Raw genomic sequence first — 22,498 nt, 5'->3', positions numbered from 1 at the left:
TGGGAGAAACTTGAGGGTGGGGTGTGGAAGAAGTTAAGCGCTATTTCGTTTTGGTTTGTACTACCTATGTATTAAATAAGTCTCTTCATTTTTTAAGTGCCTGATATAAATCGAGCTTAATTTGGTCAAAATATGCAGGTGACCTGGAGGAATGATAGATAAATTGAAGTAGAGACTATTCGGCAACAACTTTTAAGAGTAGTTTTAAGCCTAGTTTAAAAATAATCCCGAGTTTATGAAGAAACAAAAACAACAACAAGTTTCTGCAATGTTTCCAGCCAAGTGAGAGAGCTCATTCATGTCTGCAACTGGACTGTTTCTCGCAGCTCATTACCATATGTAAAATTCTACAAGCAGAAGTTTTCTGAATTATCAATTACTCTAGTTACCACTAAACAATAGTTTAATGTGTCTTTCCCAACTCAAAGGGCACTTCAGAATCCTACCATGTTGTAGAATGTTGCAGTTAATTATACTATGTAGCTGGTAGAGACGTTCATCTCACCTTGGCAAGTCTGGCCTTTTTATGATTTGGCTTTTCTACAGATGCAGAAGTTATCAACTTACTGCATGGAGAGCTGGAGCAGTGGACGTCACAAATGAACTAATATCACTGATTAAACTGTCATGCAAATAAATGAAAAGTATATAAAAATCAGAATAACACATTCTTTTTAAAGATAGGTGTGTGAGCTCACCGGCTCAGGAGATGTTAGAAGAAACAGAAAAGATCACACAGCCCAACCTGGCCATTTAGCAGAGGAGGAAGGTGCAATAGCTGGATGAGAGGGCTCATTTGGAGCCACAGACCTGGGACATGCCAGGTTAGGACTAGCCCTCATATCAACTAGCTCTTAGCCAACATTTTTTCCACTCACCTCCATGCTCAAGGGATTAACTCTTCTGCAAGGTACTGTTTTCCCTTTTTCTTATCAGAAAATTACATCCTTCAGTAATCGTATTTGGTCATGTGGGCTTGCCCAAGATCACTGAACACATGTCTCAGGAAAGACAGTGAACTGCTCAGTGAATACCAACGGGGTGGTGGGAACCACTGTCCCTATGCTCTGCAACTTTAAGTGATGCTGCAGGCAAAAGTTACTTCAGAAATAGTCCGTTAACGAATCAGAGCACCAGTGTTGAAGGCACTTACTTGATGGCAGCTTGGAGCTTCTCACACAGAACAGTGAGCACAGAGACAAGGTCATCACAGAGGGACTCTACTGTTGACCCTTCAAACAGAGGAGGTGACAGGCATTAGACATCGGCAGGGGGCACTACAGGCTTCCTCAACAGTCCTTCCTATCTTCTGTTTTTGATACTTTCAGGACTGGAAAGATGATTTTCAGATGCTGAGCCTTCCTCAGGTCACCAGAAGGGTCACAGAAAAGAATTAAAGGACTGATTATCCCATCAGTCCTTTCCAAAGTAAAACACTCAAGATAGTCCAGGAAGGAAATAATAGACTATTTATTATAAGTAAAATTCATTCACACTTAAAAAAAAAGATTTGGTTAATTTAAGGAACAACACAATTGATAACAATTTTATCAATATTTAGGCCAGCAGACTATACATGTATCCCTTATTTTGACCTCTTGAATTTCTGGGTCTCCTGAGCAGACTTGAGCTGTATCCCAGAGAGATAAAGTATGGTGGCATGGAAGAAAGATGGGCTTTTCAAACTAGGAAACTAGGGAAAGGAGGCAAAATAAGTTAGTCACCATCTTCACCTATTTTAGCAGCATCCTCAGGGTACATGGTCTTCACTGTTAAAGGAGCAACAGCCAAGGTCAGAAAAAATTTTCCTTTCAAACATGTTTGTGTCCAGAATCTAGCAACAAAACTCCCACAGAAGCACTGAAGTGTATTGGAAAAAGGCTGAAATTTGGAATCTGTTCAAGTACTGGTCCACAGTTTGATGACTGTGTGAGCCTGGGTAAGCTTCAGTTTGGCCTTCGGCAAGATGCGATAAATAATTATGAAGTCCCAGCTCTGTTGGGCCAAGTGAAGTAACAAGTGGAAGCATTTGCTTTTTTTTTTTTTTAAATAAAAACCTGTGGAGAGCTATACAAATGTGCCCAAGTGTTTGATGGATGTATATAATGAATGAATGAATGAATGAATGACCATGAGGTCAGAGAAGACAGAGAAAAAATGGCAAGAGTGTAAGAAGGAAAATAAAAATAAAATTGGAGGAGGGCAAGGGAATGATAAATGGCTGATCCTCAGAATTTAATATTTTAAATGCAGGAACAAATTGAGAAATGATAAAGTACAATGATAAAAGATAGTTTAAAATAAACAAAACCCATAAGTAGTCTTGAAACTCAATTTTAGGTAAATTTCAAATGAGTCCATCAATTTTTTTACTGATTTTAAACATGCATCCTTAACCAAGAGGACTTTGACCTCTTTTTTTAGTTTATAAAATCATCCTACATTAAAGGAAGACATTATGGGAACTGCAATAGCCCAAAGAGGAAGAGACTGGTGGAGAATCTTGTAGCATACCACTGAGAGCTTCAAAAGGTAAAACGATGCTGCAGCCCAAGAATGCAGGAAGATGTGACTAAAACAACATGCTCATGTGATGCTTCAGAAAATGACTTAAAGCAGTCATTTTTCTTTCATTTATTCTTTTTCTCCTAACTGTGACTGTTTAGCTACTTCTTTCTCTCTGTTTCATTCCCTGTCTTTTTCATCTTCTCTTTACCCCGCCCCCCACTTTCCCCATTATTAACTGGCAAAAATATCAAAGAAAAGCAGATTTTTTTCAACATTTTAAAAATTACTGAATAAAATTCAAAATAAAAACTATATTTCAGTATTTCATCAGATAATTTGAATTTTTCATATCTCTTTCAGAAAACAATACCATCAAACATTTTTAAGAAGTCAAAGTGCTTGTCTGTTGTACGTGGACCTTTATTTCTTCCTGTCCTGTGGGTCAGAAGGGAAGTTCCTTACCTTGATTTCATCTGCTACTGAAACTGGGCTGTCTGTCCTTCCCTGTGAGGTGACTCATTTTTCATATCAAAAACTCGGTGCTTCACAAATACCCTTCAGGTGAAATAATGAAGAGTGACGTAACTACAAAAACTAGCTTCCAGCAGGAAGGTGTGTGAAGAGTTAATTTCCTTGACACAGCTGGAGCAGGGACAAGTATGGTTGGCAGAGGATGTAGGAACAGAAGGAAACAGCGGCTGACTAAAGCTAAGCAGAGCCTCCAAGGAGAATGGGGAACCAACCCGAGAGCTTTTACTCAGCGTTACATCCCCACCCCAAGCACATCGTAGGTGGTTCTTACACCGGCTTTTTAAACTGAACGCACAGAAATCAAATCCAGTACCTTGACTCCTGAATTCCTGCGGTACATCCGGGTTTTCAATTATCTAGTAAGGGAGACACACACAGGACAATTAGGAGATTCAGGCAAGAAAAATCCCGACTGTTCAACAACGGAAAGTTCTAGAAAACAAAGTGTCATCTGAGTGCTCTGGGCTCTGCTAACTTACCTAGGCACACCCTCCGGGTCTTGATAGCGTTTCATTACTCAGGGTACTTATGAAAAGGCTATGATGTCTGAACTGAGTTGTCAGTTCCAAAAATAATTCATTCAAGAGTCCACAACCCCCTGGAAGTTTAAGGCCCACAGTGCACTTGATCATTCCAGGATGCTGCAGGGCTATGACCTGAGGCAATATCTACCTAAACAGGTGCGTTCTCTTTGCACAAAAAACAATTTGTCCCAAGGTCACAGACTGCACTCTGACTGGCACCTAATGAATACAGATTCTTAATCGTAAGAAGAATCAGGTTCCTGGACTTCAACATACAGGTCCAAGATGACTGCGGGTCAGAAGCACCAGATTCCTAATTGATGGGGGAGTGTATTAACTCTGTCTGACCAGACCGACCCTCTAGGCCATCTCTAGGTAGATCTAGAACTATCGGGGTAGAGACAGAGCCTGGAGGGAAGGGAGAATAGGAGGGAAAAGACATTTACTGGTAGTAAGATTACTTCCCGTGGTAGGAAGAATTCAGTGACTACTGAGCTGAGAGCAGGAAGGCAACCCTTCAGTCTCCCCACCTCTTAGCACTGGGAGATAAACAGAAGGCATTTCCATGCCAATTAACTACCAGATATAAATCATACCATAGCACTGATCATTTTTAAACTTGTTACAGGCACGTATTTCTACTCTTCTCTGTTCATAAATTTGCAAGCTCAGCAACTTCTACAGTGTTTTGGGAAATGCTATGTTAGTGCCTACAGCTCAGCACATGGATAAATATTAAGTTCAGAACAACATTTTCTGGAGGAAATCCATCTGAATCATTTTTATGGATAGGAGAACCACTACCACCTACCCCCCAAATATTTACATGTGGCATTTTTTTCTTTTTAAAATGAGTAACAACAATTTAACAATGGCTTTTGTCATCGAAATAATTCAAAAATAAAGCTGGATAATAACTCAGGGTTTCTGAGGCTACAAAATCAACCTGAGTAATCTGCCCTGGGAGTAGGGGTTGGGAGGGGCTAGACATTAAGTTGAAGATACATTTCATGCTAAGCTTTTGGCATTCTAGATTTATTTTCTTTCCACTCTATTTAAGTCTTTCCAATTCTGAGATGGCCCATGATGTCTTTCCAGTGATGGGTCAGGCTAAGCACTATACACATCTTCTGCAAGTAATGCTAAGTGTCCCATGGGAGAACATGCAGCCTACTTAGAGTGAGCCTCACCATTCCTAGGGACCACTCTCCTTTAAGAGCTTTTTTAAAAATAACCATTCTTAGGTGGCAAAACTTATGTCTTCCTCTACTAAACATCCTAAGTGCTTCAAATATGAGCATCCTGAGAATCATGTTTTTCTGGGACACAAAAACATCTCCAGGGATCTAATGAGTAATAGAAAGGAAATTAACAGGAAACACTAATTTTCTATCTCGTTTGGGATCTTGCCTCCGGATGGGGTGAGTCCAGATGGTCAGTGATGAGAGGGACCAGAAGGTCGATTAGCCACACAGTACCTAGGACACAGGCAGACACCCTCTAGTTTTATCCAGACCTCTACAACTGTACCTGTCACCATTGTTACAGAAGAGCAAGATAAGCTAAAAAGCTGAGTTGTTTTACTTAAAACCCCAAATTCTCCTACTTAAAAAATTTAAAAATATAACGAAATAAACAATCATAATTGAAATCTCTTTGAAACTACAAAGTTTCATTTAAATGCTTCATCTTAAAACATTAGTGTTACAGTATTTCCCATCATGTTGCCATGTAGCAAGGATGGAACATGATCATATACTAGTATCAGGCTCTCAACATCTTAGCTTTGTTTCCATTAAGAAACTTTTTTCTCTTAATGCTTTCTGCTTACAGATTTGAATTTCTTTTAAACTAATATATCTATACCATCATATGCAAAACCTTAGTATAAGTGAAATAGTTTTTAACAAAGAGTAAGCTAATATAATAAAAATATCACAAGTTTAAACAATTTTTAATAAAAACTTGGGCTTTAGATATAGCAAACAGAAAAGAAAATCAGTATTTGTTTTTTCAGATTAGTGGATTTTAAAAAAAACAAAAAAACAAAAAAAAAAACACTGGCTGCCAGACTGCATATTAATAACCTGGACTGGGAGTCAGTAAGGAGACTAGGGCTTTTGTTCTGGCTCTTTCACTGATGTGCTCATTAATTTTAGATTTCAATTTCATCTCTCTGGGCTTCATCTTCCCCAGCTGTTTTTCTGAGGAATAAAAGAATTTGACCAGATAATCTCTAAGGTTTCACTCAATGCCATGATTTTCTAAAAATTAGAAAATAATTAAAGTTAAAAATTAGAAATGAACTCTTCATTTCTGTAAAATTAATTTCTGAGATATTTTGGATTGCCATTGAGATTTCCTATTCTAAAAAATAACTAATAAAGTGTTCATTTCAGAATACTTCTTGCAGATTTTAAAAGACGTTTAATCTGAATTATTAGAGGCATTTTTTTTAAACAGCAATTTTGAAGAGGAATCATCTCCTCAATTAACATTCCCAGGAGATAACATATACAAGAAGCTGATTACATTTACATTTTTTCCAGGAATGCTCATTTTAGACAATCTGCTGAAGTTTAGAGCAAAAAGCTCGAGTGGGCTTTGATGACAGAGAGAAGACAAATTCAGCTTTTCCCTGATGGCACCACCAGGTGAAGGAAACCTCCTGCCCCAGCCTTTTATTTCATAAACAGAAACATATATACCAAACCTCAAAACATGTAATTAATTAACTGCTAGTAATTTTTCTTAATTCTGAATTTACTTGTTTGTTAATACATCACAATATTTTTAATAAAATTGTTCAATCTGAGATGTTAAAAAAGAAAAGTGAATTTTAAATTAATGACCAAAAAAATGACCGAAACCATAAGGAAAAATAACTCTCCAAGCTTTGGAGTGAAACAGGCAAAGACACATTTAAAGAGTTTAATTTATATAAATAAATGTTCTTCTGAACCAAGCCAGCCCTTCCTAATGTTTCAGTAGGAAGCAGCCCTGGCAGGGGGAGGGGGAAGCATATAGGACGTGGGACACTTAGCATGCGGTTACACAGAGACACTGGCAAGACCGGGATGAACGTGTGGGTACCGAGAGGCTCACCGTATTCTCCTGCCTTTGTCGTAACTGTAAAGTCAAGTCACTCAGCATTTGACTGAGAGTTGCCCGCACAGCAGTGTTTATACTACGCTGGTGACAGCTACATATGTATGTTTCAATGCACACCTGGTAAAGAAATAAGACAGCAACATACACGATCTGTAGATATCAGTTCATTACCAACATGCTTTGGAATTAATTGGAGAGGATGCTAAATCTCTCTTAAATAGAAAGTCAGCCTGATTTAAGACTAGTTGTCAATGAGTACTACTATATATGTATTTTAAATCCCTGGGAATTTGTTTTTAATCATATAGGAAAAGTAATCTTTCCCTAAAGATTATCACTCTTAGAAGCTTATTATTCTGAGCATCACAGAAGAATGCAAATTAGTGACTTAGAGATGTGCCAAATAATTCTACCTAGAACAAACTCAGGTGGCTAGAAATTAATCAGGAAATGTTCTCTCCATGGCAAAACAGGAACAGAATTTAACTCCTGAGTTATGAAGTGTGGGAAAGGGTTAATGAAACCCTTTCTCCTCTATAAACAAGTTTGACCTTGGATTAAGTCTCCAGCTGTGTTCTTTTGGAAACCTGATAAAAGTGGGACAGTTAGCTGTGTTACTAGGCAGCATGGCTTAGGGTAAAAATGTCCCCGATTACTAAGCTGCATCTGAATTCGGAGAACTGTGAACGAACTATAAAAACCTGGTGAGAAGTTATCCTGGGTGACTGCTGTCATTGATCACACCCTCTGGGACCTCTGCCAGCTGAGCTCATGCAGTTGTTACAGATTATTGGTTCCTACATAGTTGAAACCTGGGGATGCTAAGCCAAGGTGACTCTGTACCCACAAAGGTGGCTCTCATCTTTTTGCTCCTAAGCTGACATTTGAGAGCCAGCCTCTGGCCCGCAGCAAGGACTCCTGTGAAAGATAAATGCCTGCTGTTGTCCTACTTCTGTTTCCTGTCCTATATCCTGCTAAGTGAACATAACGCCAGTTGTGGTCTAGTTGGGTCTTGTGAGTCTGAATGTCTAGCTGAACATGAAAAGACTCCCTGATGGCTGCCGCATGGAGAAGTCCCAATTTGAAAAAAAAAAAAAAGAAAATCTCTCATTTGTTGTTGATGTTAAATGGCATGACTTTTCAGATTTTATTGCCTCTAATTCTTTTGGAAGCTATAGGAATGGGCACTGACAATAAATGCATGCTTTAAATTTGCCCACTTTTCCCTCTCCATAAGATATATTATCCTTTCCATTTTCCAAGCATATTTAGTCCCACAAAAAGAAAAAAAGGGGGATTTAATGTACCTAAATTGCTTTTCTAGGAGTAACTCCAAGACTATCTACAATGGAAATACAAGGTTCTCACCCAAATGGCAAATTTAATTTGATGATGGATAACTGAAACAAGAGAGAAACTAAATGTTAACCTTTGTTGCTGCTACTGCTTAAGCTAGACCTTTTTGCCGGTCCTCATTATAATAACCTTATTGGTAAAATTAACTAGGTAAAAGTAAATATTTTCTAACAGTTTAATTTATCTCCTATTGAACGCTTAATATTCCAAACGAGCATTGAAAACTCAACAGTGTATTTTGAAGTTGGCTTAGATTAATTCACTTTAAGTTAAAAAATAAGAGCAAGTTCAAAAATATTTGTTTTTCAAACTACCATTTAGGGTATATCAGTTGTAAATTCATTTTCTTAAACAATCATGGATTATAATGTACCTGAAGGTACAATTTATACATACTTAGAAAAAAACATGTTTTAATCTTGAAAGGCTTTTACTTTTGCATGTGATGAAACAGTTTAAAAACTGTGAAAATACATCTGAGTGAGGAATTTCACTTTGATGAAATCAAATTCTCCACAGTGTAATTAGGCACACTCGTACTATTTATACCTTAGGATTTAACAGTTTTCTTTAAATCTTATACTCTCCCAAGAAATCTTTATAACTGTTGATCTTTAAGATCTCTAAGCTCTGACATTATAAATTTAAAGGGGAATTTTAAGCCTTAGACGCACTAAAGATGAGAGTAGCTATCTGGAGAGCTGAACTATATATACACTTAACATAAACATGATTTTCCTGAATGCTGAGAGCCATCTATATCCTCCCTTAAAAAACTCTATCAGTCCCTTTAGACCCAAGAAAGAAAGCACACATGAAGAACTGGATTTGAAGCAACACAAACAGTGCTGTAAACAGATGAACTTCACAAGTAAATGTATTTCTTTGAGTTTTAATGTTATCACCATTTTTAATGTTTAGGTGCTATTACTACATGTACAACACTGGAAATGACTTATTGCAAGAGGCATTTTATTAAGGGAAAAGATAGGCATGTTTAGTCTGCTTTAAAAAAAAGATTAACCTAAGGAGCTCATTCTACTAAACTTGGGAGTATAAATACTGAATATGACAAAAGGGTATCCTTTTAAATAAAAAAATGATCATGTATCTGATAATATCACTCTCTTTAGGTACTCAGAAAGAAATGCTTTATCAGTTATCCTGACATCTTCTAAAGAAAAGTTCCTTTAACTTGCTATATTAATAATAAATTGGTAAATCCGAAAGGTTTGCAGAACTACGTTTCCCCTTATAAACCTGACCATTTTAATTCAAGACCAGTGATTTTTCCCGTTGTGAACGTTTTTCTTCCTATACCTCAGGGCAGTGCTAAGATGAGCACATTGAATCAGAGAAGCTCAGAGAACACCATGTCCAAAGTCAGGCTGAGTTTCTGGAAAAGGAGCTCATCAGTTTCTTCTTTTCATATACCCTGTTATCAGTTCTGTCTCCCCATGCCCTTTGCTTTCGTGGTACAGAACTGACACTTAAAAAGCCTCAGTCCTGCACCTCTGCCAGAGGCTCAAAGGGCAAGTCAAATCCCTTGTGAAAAGCCACAGGCCCCTGATCGCCAGGGAACGCACGAAGACACAGGGCAGTGAGGAGTTTCGTAAGGGACATTTTGACCATTTCATGCATTTGTGGACATCTAGCTTTATGGCATGCTAGACACAACCGAGGGCAAAAACATACATCATTAATGAAGCAAAACAGACCCCAAAAGCAGAAGGAACAAGAACAAGAAAACACAAGTTTGCAAGCCATACATAAGCAATACAAGTTTTCTACCACCGAGTCAGTAGACTGATAAATAACAGTACTAGGTTACAACCACGGTGTAATCACTATGATTAAATATGAAGCAGCATAGTGGAATGTAGCAGATATTCAATATGCATTAACCAAAGTGCTAATAAATTTTAAAGAAGCTGCCACAGTAGAAGTTTGCTTAGCTTTACAAAGTAAGTATGACCTTCACTTTGTTGAACTGTGCATTTACCTTCTCTTCCCTATCTGAATGGGGTTAGTGGCATAGCTTTGTTAAAACAGTGCATGGTACTGACTAATGAGTTCTATAAAGAGAAGAGCTAGTATGTTTCCAACTGGAAAATCTTTACGGAGATGACAATTTATGGTGATAAAAATAGAAAGGATCAGAGATTAAGTAAGCTACAAGAAAGCAGAAATGTCTCTCATACGAATGCTTGCTGATCACATTAGAACCAAAGGAAATTTTGATGATCATTGTAAGTCTGAACTCTGTTATATCATGACGACAGCTCAGTGGCTCTGCCGTTCCCAGGTAAACAGCAGTAACAAGTGGGTATGTGACAGGAGGCACCTCATCAAACAGCTCCTGTTGATGCAAACACACAGGCACACACACATACATACACACAGACAGAATGAACTGAAGTTGTTTTATTATTCCTAAGAAATACCTGTGTAAGTAAATCTGATCCCATGCTGGGGGAGGGAAATTTGCTGGTTTTCCTTTTGGATCTCAACTTACAGGAAATTCTTAAAGTGCCCAGGCATTTACGGAAAACTGATTGTGACTTCCGTCTTCCTCCTCCATGTTCTTCCTGGCTTCAGCTGGCATGTTAAAATGGCTTAAGACCCCTCAACCCATCAATGCCTGCACCTTCTCCGGCAGAGCCTTCTGCTTTGTCTACACAGGATCTACCAAACTCTAGCCTCTGTCCAGTGAACCAACCCAAAATGAAGTAGAGGGCATCTCTGCATTGCTCAATGTGTCTTCTAACTCCAACTAAATTCTTCAAGAGCCATGCAAGTCAGAGGTTAAAGGAAAGTGGAGAATGTCTTGCAAAGGACTAGTTCGCTCAAAGCCTATCTGGCAGTAAGTAGCCAAAGAACAGACACCTTAGAGGAGTCAAACCAGAGTCAGTAAAGAGACTGGCCCACAAGGAAGGAAAGAAAGATTTTCTGGAAGGAAAAGTGGAGAAGCTCCTTAGAATGGGGTTTCCTCAATCCAGTAGCCTCACCTGGTTTAATGGGCCAGCTTCCTTGGTTGGTTTTCTTGCCAGGAGGTGGGGCTACCCCTCCCAGTCTTAAAGAGAACAAGACAAATAAGATGCTTCCAGGATAAATGGACCAAGTAAGTCATCTGTATACTTTTTTTCCGGGTTATATCTGGAGACTACCTGTTCCTTAATTGTAAAATATTTTATTTGAGGTATGGCTCAGAAATAATGCTTCCACATTAGAGTAAAAAAAAAAAAAGATCACTGAATATTTAAAGAGAAGTCAGCCCAATTAAAATAATACTTTAGTGACAACTAGAACCGTTACATCAGAATCTTTGGCAGCAGGTCTTGAGCTTCAGTGTTTTTTAAGTTCCCTGGCGTAACAAGTGGAACTATTGCTAAACTCCATATACTCTGAGGATAACGTAATGTTCAGAAAAGATAAACTGAGTATCAATATGTAAAGATACCCAAGAAAGTGGCATATGCCTGATGGCCACTTGAATCTACAGTCACAAAAAAAGTAAAATGCATCAATACTTCTGCTTTACATGTAAAACCACCATACAGCCATTCTCTAACTAAATGCCTTGGTAAAGGTCCAAAGTGGATAAGAATCCAAAGAATTTCAGTCAGTTGCTATATTAATATGGCAAGATTTCACTAACATTTTCTAAGACTGAGGGTAGCCAGGAAGCAATAGTATAGCATAGTGGTTAACAGCACATATTTGAAATATAAAAAGCCTAGATCTGAATATCTAAAAAAAAATTCTTCAATATTGTATTTTATTTATAAACAAATCAATATAAAATAAGTCTAGATGGCAGTGGGGGGAGCTTACTTACAAAGGAAGCATGTAGAAAGTGGAGTGGATGCAATCAGACTCCAGCCTGGAGACCCCTCCCTCCCATCCACCTTAGGGCTTTCCTGGCCTAAAATCACTGGGTAAGCAAATTAACCTTCCTTTTCTCTGGGATTCTTTATATAGCTCGGTTATGGTAAAGATTAAAAGAGAATGTGTGGAAAATACAATACTTATTGACATGCCCTAGGAACTCAACCATCAGTAGCTACCATTATTAACCACTGTTTTGGAATTGAGGGATGGAGGATGGATGGAGTAAAAAAGGGACGTTCCTCAAAGTAAAAATCTTAAAGAAAAAAAAAAGGGTCTTTGAGAGAGACTCTGCTTGAACTTGATAACATGCTACAGGATCAAAGACTGGAAGTTTCCCATGACTAAGATCAAACCAGCAAATACACATTTACAAACAAGGCTTTCTCACTTAGAAAAATCCCATAGAGCAGCCTTCAGCAGGCATGAGAATATGCTCCAAATCTTACCAATGAAACAGTATCATTCACCATCTTCAAATCAGCTTCACAGAGCTTCTGGTTATGGCACTACCTCTTCCTTTAACCCCAAGGCCTTGGCGATTTTTACTTCGACAGCTTTTTCCTACGTTAAGGTAACTATCCTTGGAACACTCAACACATCTGCTCTTTTGGGCATAATACTAGGAGAAATACTAAGGGTCCAACTTTCAACCAATGAAGAGAATTTTGTATCCATACAGAGTTTTAGGAATGATAATTCATGAAATTAAACAGAAAACACATGTTGGATATTTCATAACTGTCCAATTCTAAGTTCGGTTGATATTTCTTATTCCTCCTGCATCACAGAAGACCCTATTCTGAAAAACTGTCATTATTGCAGTTTAATTAAGCAAGTTAAAGTTAGACACACAAATGAAGGCTGCCCTCTTATTTACATTTTCAGTGCTTAATGATCCTTTTATAGTTTCAGCAGTACCTTGGGAAAACAGACTCATTTTTCATACTTAAGCACACATCCCGTTTCCTGATCAACAGGTTCCAGGATAAGCACTATTCTCGAGTAACAGTCAATGCAGAGAGTAAGAAAGAAGAGAGTGTGTGGATTCTCTCCCAACATTTCCACAGGGGTTTTAAATGATTTACTTTAAGGTACTTTTATAAATTGTTTCCCTAGCTATATCAAAAGTGACAATAGGAGAAAAGATTTTTTTTCTTGAAGTTAAAGACTTATTTTTATGAGAAATTCCGCTACAACCAAGAAAGCTTCCAGGAGCTAAGTGGTAGTTTTAGGCTGAAATGTCCTGCTTTAAAAATAGAGATGCAGATTTTTCAAAGGCTAAATTAGCAGGCGGAAAGCGCTTGAGAACACGCAAAAACCTGCAAAATCATTGGATTTCACTATGTCTACAGAATACCATTATTTTTGTGGCAGTATAACTTTCTTTTGTAGTTAATGCTTCCTGTTGATGAAAAAGTATTTCTTAAGCAACTTCTCTGGTGAAAAACCAAAAGGTTCTAAGCTATTTTGCAAATTTGAGGAAATATAAAATGTAGGCAATGTAAGAAAAATACCTATCATGTGTATCTGAAGTAAACAATGATTTCAAATAAGTCTACTATCCTTTCTTAAATTATCCATACATAATGCACTTAATAATCTAACAGCTGTAACTACTGATCCATAAGCTTATATTTATAAATTGTTCTTATGCTTTTCATATAAGTAGATCTACTCCATGCTTGTCTTATGCCAGATTACATAAATATGGATTCGGGGAGGAGGTATGTTTTTAAAAGTTGACAGTGGGGCTTATTGGTGGAAACACATACTCAGAAGGAACAGTGGGATAGCTCTGTGGCAGTTTAAACCGTTAAAGCATTTTAAGAAATATGTTTGATATATATCAAGCAATGACAAATGGGAAGGAGAAAACATGGAGATGATTTGGCAGGAGAAGATGATGAAGACAAGGGAAATTAGAAGAATCAAAATCTTGTACTTATTAGGGGCCACCATGGAGAGGATTCTGCTGCTGTGTGGATGTCCCTACTTCGTGGAGGGGGCTCGATTAGCCATGGCAAAGAGGCATGGCAGATCTTGCCTGGGATTTAGGTCTATAAACCCAGCAGAACACTATCTTTAGATCTCATTTTAATGAGATTATACCAATATTCACTTGTGGCAGCGCTCCTCAAACTTTAATATGCTTATGCATCCCACAGGGTATCTCATTACAAGGCAGATTCTTATTCAGAGGTCTGGGTTGGGGCCCAAGGACCTGCATTTCTAACAAGCTCCCAGGTGCTGCCATCCTTCTGCTGAGTGGACCACACTTGAGGCTTTAGAGCATCACGGCTCCCTTCAATATGGTTTTACAACACAGTTTGTTGGAGAGAACAGTAACTATCAGAGCAGTGATTTTCAACATGACTTCTGCAGTAGAATCAACTGGAGGCCTTTACAAAATTTGTTTGCCCGGGTCCCTCCAAGACCAAAAAACTCAGAATTTCTAGGGCAACCCTAGGCATCTTATTTTTGCTAATACTTCCCAGGTGATTCGAATATGCAGCCTTTGAAGAGAACCACCAACATAAAAGTAGGGCCTCTGATGCTTTGGAACTGTAAGTATCCCATACGTAACAGAGTTCGTTTCAGGAGTGTAAAGAGAAGTCAAAGTTTAATAAAGTAACTACTGAAAATAGTCAGCCTTATACAGGAACCTATGCAAACTTGTATAAGCCTGTCTCGGAAAGTTCTGAGAACGGTGCCTGGCAGAGAGCTAAATATATACTAAAGGTAGCCATGTAACATTGTCTTAGCCATGTAATATATACTTATCTCTTGCCACCAAGAGTGATGTTATGGTCTCAAGCCTCCTCAGAATGATCAACTCTGAGAGGGAATGGCCACAGAGAGCCCAGAGCTCTAGCTAATGCCTGGTGGAAGTACTCTGAGTTGCAGCCAAGCCTGATGGATAAAAGATCCACTATTCTCAGCAGGAAAGCACTTTCCAGGGTGTTTTTCTCACTGGCTTTCTGATCGGTGCCACTGGATAGAGTGAGCCCCTGGTGCTGGCATCTGCATGCTTGTCCTGCTCCTGGATCACTCTGCTTCTCTCAGCAGCCTGGCGTGCAGATGTCTTTACCCATGGACTGGCCAGCTGCAAGAGTTGGATTCTTACTCCCTTCAACCTGGTGTCCACGCCAGGTCCAGGCGAGCACAGAGGAGTGATTCTGCACACTGCTATTTATCCAAAGCACTTTGAAGTGGTGACCATTGTGGTCCTTACAAAGCAGTCTCCATCCCCCTGCTATGCTGGAGAATCTGCTGATGTTTCCAGTTACCAGAAAAGAGTGGGGTGTCTAAGTGAGGGCTGGGGGAACCTGCAGCCTCAACTGTCAAGTTCACCACGGACAGGGAGGTGGTAGGACCTTCTTGTGGATCTATAGGAGAGGTGGGGCCTAAAAACATCTTCTGGGAGCCTGCGCACTGTCAAGGGAAGGCCCCCGCTATCAAATACAGGATGAAAAGTTTATTTTTAAGATCTTTGCCAATTCCTTCCTTCAGAGGAATGCAGTCCGAAGCCTCCATCCTGAACAATAAGTCAAAGCTAGCATTGGGGGCTTCCCTGGTGGCGCAGTGGTGGAGAGTCCGCCTGCCGATGCAGGGGACACGGGTTCGTGCCCCGGTCCGGGAAGATCCCACATGCCGCAGAGCGGCTGGGCCCATGAGCCATGGCCGCTGAGCCTGCGCGTCCGGAGCCTGTGCTCTGCAACGGGAGAGGCCACAACAGTGAGAGGCCCGCATACTGCAAAAAAAAAAAAAAAAAAGCTAGCATTGGAAGTAACGCATTTTTCCCGTGATGGTCTGACCTCTGCTTCATGACCTTCATGCTGACATTCTGCTGGGAACTCTTCTAACTAGGGGATCTCAGGAGGCTGCAGGAGGGGCAAGAAGCGTGCTTCTGCTGTCTCAGGAAGCCAGCCCAGGTGATGACCCATCCCTTCAGGGTCCTGGCCGTGTCAACACTACTTAGTGGAAGGCTGGATGTCGTCATCAATCTGCTGCTCCAGGAGAGAAGCAGCTAACCTTGACCCAGCATTCACTATGCGGCTGCCTGCACTGGAAGCTTTTTACATGGATTCTATCTTTCTTGTCTAATCAGCACAACCACACTACGAGATAGCGAGGTAGGTGCTGTTAGCATTGCTTTTACACAGAGAACAAACACAAGCCCAGGGAGGTATCTAAGGCAACCCCACTGGGAGGTGGTAAAGCCAGGATTTACACCCAACCAGTGCAACTCAAGAGCCCACGCTGTCACCACCACGTTCAAACGCCTTTATCTTTATATAACTCTTGGGCTCAGATTTAAAAAATAAATAAAGTGGTTTTTTTTCCTTTATAGGTTCTGGTAGAGACCACTGTGTTTTGATGTTTCATCCTATCTAGACAGGTCTGCCAACTCTCTATTCTGGCTTCCAGATGCCCTCTGAAATCACCCTTGACTTGGGTGGTCCATGGCAGTGTGTATCTGCTGTTCGGGAATTATATCTCGAATCTTTCAGATTCTCATTCAAAAACTCATCCCTGGGCTTCCCTGGTGGCGCAGTGGTTGAGAGTCTGCCTGCCAATGCAGGGGACACGGGTTCGTGCCCCGGTCCGGGAAGATCCCACATGCTGCGGAGCGTCTGGGCCCGTGAGCCATGGCTGCTGAGCCTGCGCGTCCGGAGCCTGTGCTCCGCAACGGGAGAGGCCACAACGGTGAGAGGCCCGCGAACAGCAAAAAAATAAACAAAACAAAACAAAAAAAAACCTCATCCCTGTGAGGATGATAAAGACCTCACCCTCTCAAAGGGAGCTTGGGAATCCCTGGTGGCCTCCCCAGTCCTGAGGGTCCTACAACAACCCATCCCCTTCCCCATACCCCTCCTGGGCAGGGGTCAAGCTAGGCAGTGGCTGGGCAGTAACACGCTGCATTTCCTTTCTTGTCCCTTCACATGGCAAAGAAATAACAAGCCTCTTACACTCCAATCCTGTTTCTTGCTCTGATCAAAACTACATTTGTCACTTTGAAAGTAAACTGGCATGAGGTATCTAAAATAGTCAAACTGATAGAAACAGAGAGTAGAATGGTGGTCGCACGGTGTGGGGAGGAGGAGGGGGAAATGGAGAGTTACTATTCAATGGATATAAAGTTTCAGTTATGCAAGATGAATAAGTTCTAGAGATCTGCTATACACTGCACTACGGTTAACACTACTGAATTGTATACTTAAAAAGTCTGTTAAGGGGCTTCCCTGTGGCGCAGTGGTTGAGGGTCCGCCTGCCAATGCAGGGGACACGGGTTCGCGCCCCGGTCCGGGAAGATCCCACATGCCGCGGAGTGGCTGGGCCCGTGAGCCATGGCCGCTGAGCCTGCGCGTCTGGAGCCTGTGCTCCGCAACGGGAGAGGCCACAACAGTGAGAGGCCCGCGTACCACAAAAAAAAAAAAAAAGGTTTAAGATCTCACGTTGTGTTCTTACCACAGTTAATAAAAAAAAAAAAGCAAACCTACAAATGACAAGATCACTCACAAGTATCTCTTAAAATTCAACTAAAAATACTGATAGCTATTCTATTTCTTTACTTATATAGAGTGAAACATACAAATGTGGTAAAGAAAAGTGTTCTTTCTACCTACATAAATACGCATTTGAGAACTGATTTATGTTGTAGTGAGGGGTCAGCTGTCTGTTTTTCTTTTGACTGACACATAAAAATGTTCTATGAGCTCAAAAATAATTTTCTCTCAATTTTCACTCTTCAATGCCACATAATACCATAAAAGCACATGTATCAGCCAATATAAATACTACTCATGATATTGTTAATTTGTATGATGATGGATATGTTAATTTGCTTGACTCTGGTGACTATTTCACAATGTATATGCATAACGAAACATCGAACATTTTATTTGTTGGTTATATCTCAATAATGATGAGAAAAGAAAAAAGAAAACATGCCCGAAGTGCTAAGCGTCTACCTGGTATACTCAATAAATGGTAATCATTAGTGTTAAAAAAAAAACAAAAAAAAAACCCCATGACTGCTGATAGTTAGGCTTTCTTTTTCTCTATAATTTCAGAATTCAGAATATATCATTAGCTCCTTGAGGTCTGCATGTGTAGTCTTGTCAAAACATGCAAATCCTGAAGATACTCTTTTCAAGAAGTGGCAGGAACTTCACTCTAAGCATAGGAGAGTACAGCTTTGGAATGATGCTGTTTCCAAAAGCCAAAGGCATACACCAGACATTCAAGAAAGCAAGTTTTCTGTTGGACATACTGCTGGGAGTGCTGAAGGTACATATTACTCTAGGCTGCAATACAGATGGAAAAGAGAAGGCTTGCCAATGATCGTTACAAAATGCATTCATCAGGGTTTAGGAGACGGGGATGCAATTTAATCAATAAACATCTCCTCTAAATCTCACACTTGGTTTCTTAAAAATCAAATTCTCTTCAATCAATCTTAGGAAAAACAGTAAGTGCAATACCTAGGTGTAGCAGCGTCGGGAGAACCAGTACTGTTATTTCCATGGCTAAAGCCTCAAGTCAAGCAAACCAAAGCATGCAGAGCACCGACTAAGGATGGTGGCCCACATAGCCTGCTTCCCACAGATCAACGCCATAGTGGAAATTCCCCACAATAATGATCAGAGAAGGGCTCACCCCACTGCTGCGGCTTGGCTCCACCCCAGCATTTATCCCAGGTCGGGGTAAAGCAGCTGTGAGCAGACAGCACAAACAAGCAGCACTTGAGTGTCTGGGGAAAACGGATACTCACCTCCGCGATCTTCAGCACTGCGCTCCCATTCAGGTCAAAGGTTGGGGTGTAGGTTATGCAGAGTAAAACCTTTAACAGCCAGGAGGCAGAGGAGGAAGGAAGAGAGAAGGAAGTAAAAATTTAGAAATAAATTTCCATTTTGCATGTTATTAGTGCAGTCCTGTTTTTTATGACTCTTTCGCTCTTTGTTTTTCATGTTTCTTTCCATCCCACCCGTCTCTAATTAGTGACCCCACATTGCCCAAAAAAATAGAGACTAATACTTGTAAAAGGAAGAAGCATTGTAAGCCTGGCCAGAGATGGCTTTCTTCAACAACTCCAGGTCTGTCCAGTAATAAAAAAACCAAATGGCCAGGCTCACTGCTAGGTCCTGTACATGAATTACCTAGATTGATATTTTTAGTAAGTGTCATTATTACTGTCCTCATTTTACTGATAAGGAAACTGAAGCTCCGAACGATTAAATAAGCTGCCAAAGTCACACAGGTACCAGCTGTGGAGCTGAGATCTGAACCCAAGTAATCTGACTCCATGCCCTAACTGACCATGCAATACTGTCTCTACATCTTCCTAGACCCAAGCGTCACTGTATTTTTCTCTTCCTGTCGCCTTCCCAGATCCACATGGGATTAGACATTCTTTTATGGGCACTTTCTTCTTTCCTTCTTTATTTTCCCCAGAACACTGCCTGGGGCTTATTTATTGGTGCCAGGTTCCTCTTATTCTCCAAGTTACATAGACAGTGAGTCAATGACATTTACAAGATCTTTAAAGACCACCAAAAATTCCACTTTCTACTTGTAGAGCTATTAGGGAATAGATCAATAAAAGCCCAGGGCCTTTTAAGAATTGCTTCTAATTTTATAGCTAAAAGGCTAGATGCTCCCCTGTCCATTTGGCTTCTGATGCTGCAAATTATCTCGCCAGTGGTCCCAGACATGAAATTGCTGATGTCTGCTCCTTGATCCCCAAACCCAACAGCCACGTCCTGCCTGCAGCTTGGCCTGTCAGCGGCAGCCTCAGAGGATGTTTCTCACCTGGTTCTGCCTAACTCGTGAAAGAGCGCTGAAGCCTAGCAAATTTACCTAATACAGGATATACACCTGCTCAGCACGTCAAAAAGTGTAACTGTCCCATGGAACAAGGAACCTCTCCTAAATCGCTCAGTCTTAGTTACCAGCCAGGCCAGCCCTAGGAACAGTCACGCCTTTAGAGAAAGCAAACAGGTAGGTAATTAAAGAAGGAAAAAAGGATTCTTGCCAATTTTAGTCACAAGGTTAGAATAAATTCACAATTTTTTGATCCTTAAGGCACCTGAGAGCCAAGAACTGACTCCAGATAAAAATCGTCTGAATGCCACGCTGGCCGAGAGAGGGGGACTGTGGGAACTACTGCCCCATGGCTTCATGGGAAAAGGCTTTCTTTTGTTGGATGACTATCTTTGGGGGTCAGAGTCTGGTATGCAAGGAGGGATGAGAGCTGAGGACAACAGTGTCACCAGGTCCTAATTTCGCCTGGGGAGAGGCCATGTCTTCTAATGCCTCTGTACTTGATGGCACCTCTGCCTGACACCCTCCTATCCTGGGACCCTCCTAGGCTTGTTCCTCATGTGGCTCCTCTCTTGGCTTCTTGGGGGTCTCAACTCAAATGTCGCCCCTCAGAGAGGCCTGCGGCCCTCCCTGAACACTCTCTCTGAAATGGCCTCTCTCACAGCTCCTTGTTTCACTTGCTTCAGAGCAAGCACCAGTCTCATAAATTACTGGTTTGTTTATTTACTTATTTATAATCTTCTCATTAGACTATAACATCCACTGAGCATCTGAAAGGCCCTCAGGCTTTCTCATATGAGGCTTTCTTACTTTGATTTCTTGCTACCTTGCACAGCTTCTCTTTCTTATTTATTTTTTCTACATCGTGTTTCACGGGAGGTGGGTGGAGGGTATGAGACAGTGGCTAGTGTAGGTGGTGGTCTGGGGAGGTGAGGTGGCCCATCTTGGCTCTTGGTTTTTTGTTGTTGTTGTTGTTGTTGGGGGTAGGAGTTTATTAATTAATTAATTAATTTTTGCTGTGTTGGGTCTTCGTTTCTGTGCGAGGGCTTTCTCTAGCTGCGGCAAGCGGGGGCTACTCTTCATCGCGGTGCGTGGGCCTCACTATCGCGGCCTCTCTTGTTGCGGAGCACAGGCTCCAGACGTGCAGGCTCAGTAGTTGTGGCTCACGGGCCTAGTTGCTCCGCGGAATGTGGGGTCCTCCCAGACCAGGGCTCGAACCCGTGTCCCCTGCATTAGCAGGCAGATTCTCAACCACTGCGCCACCAGGGAAGCCCCGGCTCTTAGTTTTTTAAGTCATTACAATAAAGGCTGGCAACTGGCAAGACCTTACAATATGAAACTAATCATGGCAAATTTTTGCCTGAACTGGCTAATTAGTAATGTTACTTATAGGACCAATGATCGACTTCCTGCCTTCCATCGCTCCGTGCATTCATACAAGGTGTGCAAGGGTAAGAAAGAAGTTTTCAAAAGCCAACCCAGTTTTCTGTGAGCAAGAGCTGCTTTATGCAACAGAGGCTGGAGGAAGTGGGAGCCGTGTCTATGGTGAGGTCTTCGGGAAGGGCACTGAGTTGGCATATTTGCTAATCAAGCTTCTCAGGGGAACAGAGGAGGCTGGACTCTCTCTGCCACAGGGAAGCCAGCCAAGTGTAGAGAGAGGCCTCTTAGCAACAGTCTGAAGGAAGCTGAAGATCCCTGCACCCAACTGATGCTGATCCTGTTCAAAAGCTCATTGAAAAAAAGGCTCTCCACACCTAATGTCTGGCCACTAACATCCAAAGACTCACTGAGCTCTATGCAAAAACAAAAAACAAGAAAAATAGTGAAAGTGAAGCATAATAATGAAGCCGGTTCCTTAAGCTCACACAGCTTGTTTTTCTGGAAGCAGAGCAGGTTTTAACTCCAGAGCTGACGGTGCCCATGGCCCCCCCATGGCTCCCAAGACATATAAAGGGCCCCCAGTTTCTAGCAAGGATGGTGAAGCAGACAGAAGTGACTTACATGGAATGATACATGGAAAAACGGAACCCAAAGCCTGGCAAGCACTAATTCACTGGATTCAAACACAGACCGGTGTAGGAGATTTAGGGTGACAGCAAATTAATTTCAAGTGCCTGACTTCCACTGCATAATGAAGAGTAAGAAGTTTAGACTGGTATTCTGAGCACGTTGGCCTCAAGGAAAACAGGAGCACCTAAATACTGAGGACAATTCCATTAAAAATACATCCCTCACAGGGTCATTAAAGCATACTGACTACATTATCACTGAACAGCAAGAACTTGAGTGACAGGCAGTGTATTGCAATCTAGATGGTTGGTGCTTCCTCCATAAATAAGCCAAGAGGATGGGGAAAGTAGGTGCAAAACCTTCCACAAAAAGGGCACGATCATTACAGAGGCTAATAAAAATCGCAATTATGAAAAAACAATAACTGAATAGCTACTATATACAAGAAACAACCCTGCAATTAAAAATGTGTATAGAAACCCTGGATAAAACAGATTAGACTGGAAAGGAGAAAGAGAAGCTGATGTACTGCAAGCACTGGGCCCAAGTGATAAGAATCTGAAAAATGTAGCCACATTAGGAACACAGAGAGACAGATGTGGATAGATAATGATGACAAGTGCAAGATCACAGGTATGCACTTCTGATCAGGAAAACCACGGATGAATCCTCTCCTAAGGCAAGGGCATCTTATCGTCATGATTGGGGTTTCTCCATCAGGCTCATTCTGCCCTGTGATCGCA

The 22,498-nt window shown here is 40.9% G+C and overlaps 1 protein-coding gene across 1 annotated transcript in view; it reads right to left on the bottom strand.

Moving 5' to 3' along the window:
* The window catches only part of ARFGEF3 (ARFGEF family member 3), a gene marked incomplete at its 3' end in the record, with an annotated part of 182,707 nt that overhangs the window by 90,362 nt on the left and 69,847 nt on the right, over positions 1-22,498 (bottom strand). The window contains exons 5-8 of the mRNA XM_079716480.1: positions 18,697-18,765; positions 6,669-6,791; positions 3,353-3,395; positions 1,154-1,232 (exon numbers count right to left, since the gene is read on the bottom strand). Coding sequence (XP_079572606.1) covers positions 1,154-1,232; positions 3,353-3,395; positions 6,669-6,791; positions 18,697-18,765 — 314 coding nt within the window. The remainder of the gene's footprint in view (positions 1-1,153; positions 1,233-3,352; positions 3,396-6,668; positions 6,792-18,696; positions 18,766-22,498) is intronic.

Source organism: Hyperoodon ampullatus (genome assembly GCF_949752795.1).
Source record: "Hyperoodon ampullatus genome assembly, chromosome: 12".
Taxonomy (NCBI): domain Eukaryota; kingdom Metazoa; phylum Chordata; class Mammalia; order Artiodactyla; family Ziphiidae; genus Hyperoodon; species Hyperoodon ampullatus.
This window is presented reverse-complemented; position numbering and strand designations above follow the sequence as displayed.